At 42.6% G+C, this 5,794-nt stretch overlaps 1 protein-coding gene across 1 annotated transcript; it reads left to right on the plus strand.

Annotated features, from left to right (window-relative positions):
• The first annotated feature begins 1,867 nt into the window (after nt 1–1,867).
• LOC135484112 (piggyBac transposable element-derived protein 4-like) lies at nt 1,868–4,648 on the plus strand. Its single transcript, XM_064765283.1, has 4 exons — nt 1,868–1,884; nt 2,171–2,337; nt 2,542–3,252; nt 4,494–4,648. The coding sequence occupies exons 1-4, from the start codon at nt 1,868–1,870 to the stop codon at nt 4,646–4,648; spliced, it is 1,050 nt and encodes a 349-aa protein (XP_064621353.1).
• The last annotated feature ends 1,146 nt before the right edge of the window (nt 4,649–5,794 follow it).

Consider the following 5,794-nt stretch of genomic DNA (forward strand, 5'->3'; position numbering starts at 1 on the left):
AACTTGGCCACCAGGGGGCCAAATGTCGATATCTAAAAAGTGTGATATCTCAATTATTAGTGACTTGTTTTCGATGAAACTTGTGTTGTAGGTACTCATAGCAAATATACATCTTATATCATACGGGTTTTTAATTTGACCTACTTTTCAAGTTCACAGAGGTCATATGGCGTAAATTGGCTGTTAGAGAAACTATGGCACGTTTCTTAACCACTAAAGCTATGAACTTGAAACTTAGTACATATAACCCCCTATATCACATAGCCTCTGGTGCTGAATTTCAGTTTGATCTGATCCTCAACTTTGCCACCAGGGGGCCAAAAGTGGAAATCTAAAAAGTGTGATATCTCGCTTATAAGTGACTTGTTTTCGATAAAATTTTTATGGTAGGTACTCTTAGGAAAAATACATCACATATCGTACGGGTTTTCAATTTGACCTACTTTTCAAGGTCACAGAGGTCATATGGCGTAAATTGGCCGTTAGAGTGTAAACTATGGCACGTTTCTTAACCACTAAAGCTATGAACTTGAAACTTAGTGCATATAACCCCCTACATCAGATAACCTTTGATGCCGAATTTTGACCTGATCTGATTCTTTATTCGGCCACCAGGGGGCCATAATGGAAAAAGGAAGAAGTGCAATATCTTGCTTATTTGAGTGAATTGTTTTCGATAAAATTTTTATGGCAGGGACCTCTAGCAAGGATACACCACATGTCCTACGATTTTTGGATTTGACCTCCTTTTCTAGGTCACAGAGGTCAAATGGCGTAAATTGGCCATTAGAGTGTAACTATGGCACGTTTCTTAACTGCTGAAGCTATGAACTTGAAAGTTGGTACATGTAACCCCCTACATTAGATAATCACCGAATTTTGGCCTGATCTGATTCTTGATTTGGCCACCAGGGGGTCAAAACTGAAAAAGTAGGAAGTGCAATATCTCGCTTATTAATGACTTTTTTTCGATGAATTTTTTATTGCAGGGACTCTTAGCAATCACACGATATTGATCTTGTTGATGTCATAGACAATTATTGGTTGGATCATAAACTTATATATACTGCCCTGTCTTATTACTTGACGTCAATACACATCTAAAAAAAGTCTTCATGTCTGATTGTGTTCACCATATTCACCTCTAAACTAAGCATGATCCTGCCTACTAAAAGATGTATACGGTGAGCACAATGGCCCCTGGCCGTTTCATTTAATAATTTATTTCTTGTGGTTTATCACTCGACAGAAAGTCGACATTTGCAAAAATTGACTACCTCAGGTATTCGTTGAATTTTCGACACCTTTCCAAGGCCAATTCACCAGAAATTCGACGTTGGAAAATAATCAGCAACCTCAGGACTCGACACGAATTCGGCATCGAGTGCATGTCGAGCGCTGACCATTGGGGGTACAGACATCTTATTGACTGCTGCATAATGCATGGCTGTTTAAATGTAAACTACACAACACAAAAAATTGCACTTTCTGCTAGATAAACACGGAATCAATTGAACGCCTTTTTTGGGACTGTCCAATAATAAAGAGCCTCTGGCTCAGGTTAGCCGAATGGCAAAAAAAGGCCTAAAATTTTAACATTGAACTTAGTTTAGAAAACGTAATCATGGGAAATTTAGGGGAATCCACTTTAACCACTTAACTGTGCAGGACGAGATATCTTGTCATGCACGTGTGCACCGCTACTGGGTACGACGAGATATCTCGTCATACTGTTATACCTTATTTTCTAGTAGTCATATCAGTTCTATGCAATACCAAGATCATCAATGGGGATTCCCCGAAGTTTGTCGATGTTTAGTCTCAAGTTTTATTGAGGTGTGGCAGCACTGTCGGCGATTTCCCGAAAATGGCAGCGCCACAAAGGTGAGGCGTATTCTGGATGACAATCTTTTGGAACAGATACTCGATTGTGACGATGAAGTGTCCGATTATGTATCTTCTAACGATGATGATGAACCTTATGCCAGAATGCTTCCGATTTCGATGCAACAAGTCAGAGTGGGGATGATATGCTTGACAATGCAAGCTCTGACAGTGGCAGTGATGGTAATATCGGGCATGTGCTAGGTGGTCGCTGTGGCAACTAAGTTCAAGCGCGGGTAATTCAAAATCAACCTCCTTGGACAGAAAATGGACGGCGTCGTGACAGGTTTCAGTTTACTGCTGTACCAGGGTTGAAGGCTAATGTTGCCGATAAGGATGATCCAGTGCCGTACTTTGAACTGTTTTTTGATGATGACATTTTAGCAGTTATTGTGGAGCAGACCAACCTCTATGCTGCACAGTTCATCGATGAGCACAAAGGTCAGGAGAAACGTAGGTCACGTTATTAACAATGGCAGGACACAAACTCTGATGAAATACAGGTTTTATTGGCTCTCCTTTTTCTACAAGGGATTATTCAGAAGCCAGATAACCAGATGTACTTCAGCAAGCGGCAATCCATTGCAACGCCATTCTTTAGCGATATAATGCCATGTGATCGCTTCCTTTTGTTGTGCAAATTTTTGCACTTTGCAGACAACACCATGATGGATCTAGGCATTCCAAATGTGTCGAGGAAGCTCTACAAGCTGTACCCTATCCTAAACCATCTGCGCCAGAAATTCAAGTCCGTGTACCAGCCAGAGCAGGAGATTGCAATAGATGAATCGCTCATGATGTGGAAAGGCCGTCTTGGCTGGAAACAGTACATTCCATCAAAGCGAGCACGCTTTGGCATCAAGTCCTACGAGTTGTGCGAATCCCAATCCGGCTATATTTGGGATTTCTTCACCTACACCGGGCAAGACACCGAATACCGTGCTGAGTACCGTGATAACCCATCAATGGGAGCCAGGGTCATCCTCTCGCTTGCACATCCTCTCCTCGATCAAGGGTATGGGATAAACATGGACAACTTCTTCAGTTCTCCAATCCTGTTTGACTTCCTGTGTCAGCATGAAACAGATGCTGTAGGTACAATCAGACCCAACAGAAAAGGCCTACCTGTCCAGATGACGCAGAAGCGGTTGAAAAAGGGGGAAAGTTGTGACTACTACCGTGGTAAGTTGATGGCTCTCAAATGGAGAGATAAGAAAGACGTCCATATGCTCTCCACTTACCACAATGGTACTAAAGTAGATGTTAGACAGAGAGGGGATAAAGTGGTGTCGAAACCCCAAGTCTGCCTTGACTACTACGATACAATGGGTGGCGTTGACCTGAGTGATGCCTATATCTCAAAACGAAGTATTGCTTGCTCTACTTGACTTATCTGCTGCGTTTGATACCGTGAATCATCGGCTTCTTCTTGATCGGTTGGAGAAAAACGTCGGACTCACTGGAACTGCACTTCAGTGGTTTTCCTCATATCTCACTAACAGAAAGACCTCAGTGTGTGTCATGGGCCATGTCTCCGATAAAGTGGTGTTATCACATGGTGTCCCTCAGGGCTCTGTGTTAGGGCCAGTACTTTTCAACATCTACACGAGACCTCTCGGTGACGTGATGAGAAGCGAAAATATAAATTCATTTGAAATGTATGCTGACGACAATCAGCTACTTGGTATTTTTCCATATGGTAATCTAGGACTTGGAAGTTTAACTGTTGCACGAGTGGAATGTTGCATTCGGAGTGTGGGGCTATGGCTTCTTGTGAACGATCTATGCTGCAATGGCTCAAAGACAGAGTTTTTGGCAATAACTTCTTCTCGTAGAAGTCCGTCAGTGACTCAACTTAATGTTGACGGGACCGTTATAAGCCGCTGTGATACTGTGCGAGACCTGGGCGCTTGGTTCGACCAACACATGGACATGAACGTCCATGTGAGAAAGATTTGTCAAAGCGCATTCTCTAATTTGCACAATATTGGCCGAATTAGAAAGTACCTCGACACCGCCAGTACACAGCGACTTGTCCAAGCGCTTGTGATCTCCCGCCTTGACTATAATAATGGTCTCATCCACGGTCTTCCCAAGAAGACTATTGCCCCATTGCAAAAAGTGCAAAACTCTGCGGCCAGGTTGATAACAAAGACACGGAAACGCCACCATGTGACTCCAGTATTGAAGCGGTTACACTGGCTTCCAGTGCACCTGCGATCGCAGTTTAAGATCATCTGCATGGCGCATAAGGCCGTCTATGGGAACAGTTCACCTCTCTATCTCAGGGAGCTGGTCAGTCCATTTGTTCATTTCCGCACTACGTGTGCTACATCATCAGGATGCAGTCTTGCAGTGCGACGCACCAGAAGCAATTATGGGGACAGGAGTTTCTCTGTCTGCGCTGCAAGGCTGTGGAATGGCCTGCCCGGCTCTCTGAGATCAGCTGAGGACTATGTGTCATTCAGAGGCCAGCTAAAGACTTGGCTCTTTGGGAAATTTTAATTATAAATCCAGGTGGCGCTTTTAACAGCTTTTTCCGTTCTGAGAAGCGCCCTAAAAATGATCTATTGTATGTATGTATGTATATCTGGTGTGCTATCCCTCAGCCAGGAAGAGGCTCAAAAAGTACTACCAGAAGCAATTCAGACATCTAGTGGACATGTCTGCTCTCTACGCCTACTTGCTGTACAAGAAACAGGGGGGAAAGATGGACAGGCTGACCTTTCAGTTGGATCTGATTGAGGGCATTCTGGCAAAGTAGAAGCAAGTGGCACCTGCCAAGCCTAGACGAGGTAGACCTCCTCGTGGTGAAATGCCGCAGCGACTAAGTGAGCGTTACTTCCCCAGTCACATTCCTCCCACTCCCAAGAAAGACAAACCTGCACGTAGGTGTATTGTTTGTCTAGGAAGAAGAAGAAGGAGTCAAGTTACTGCTGCAGAAAGTGTGACAAAGCCTTGTGTGCTGCCCCTTGCTTTGAGCTTTACCACACTTTGGTGAGGTACAACACTGACATTCTGCCGAATCCAGCAGATGAATCTGATGGGTCAGGTGACATATTGAGTCAGATCTGGATGACTAGACAGGCTAGATAGATTCCAGATTGAACTGTGTGTTACTGAGTTACTGTTGCTGTTGCTGTTTCTGTTCAATGTTGGATTCTGGAACTCTGGGACTGATACTTGTGTGAAAGACATTTTAGATGCAACATTCCTCCACATGCTCCAGTGGCTTCCGGGCTCAAGTGACTCCCGCACGCTCCCGCATGCTCCAGTGACTCCTTGGCTGAAGTGGAGCACATTTCTGCAATGCCTGCATAAACTTTTAGCAAGATGTTTAGACTGCTTTATGGTAATTCAACTGTACAAGTTGTTACCTGTCTGCTATGCTTAGAATAGCAGTGACAAGTTGAGTTAGTTAGATAGACGTCTCCTGAGAAGAAGAAAGTTTCTTCAAAATCATTGGATTTTTTTCAAATAATAAGGTAAAACACCCAAAATGGTAAAAAATGAGACTTTATTGCCTAAAACACAAGTAGACATACTATTTTACATGTTCCTGAAGTAAAGTGGGTTAACGGGAAAAAAATTCCACAGTTAAGTGGTTAATACAACATATTAAGTTAATTACAAAAGGAGATATATATTTTACAAAATTAAAAGAGGGTGTTCCGAATATCAAAGGTCTCATTCCAGTTGTCAAATATAAATGTAGCATAGAAACTTTTTATACCTCCCGGGAAAATCTATTAGCAAAATCGGGGGAAGAACTTCTTACTGAATTAGAAATCATTGTTTAGTATGACTTTAACCTGTACTAGTATTTCTGCTCAAAAATGTTTTCATGCTAAAAAACTTATGTATTTTTTTTCTCTTCTCCTGTGTCGGGTATTTTGTTTCTTCTTTAAAT

The sequence above is a fragment of the Lineus longissimus genome, chromosome 1 (genome assembly GCF_910592395.1).
Source record: "Lineus longissimus chromosome 1, tnLinLong1.2, whole genome shotgun sequence".
Classification (NCBI taxonomy): Eukaryota; Metazoa; Nemertea; class Pilidiophora; order Heteronemertea; family Lineidae; genus Lineus; species Lineus longissimus.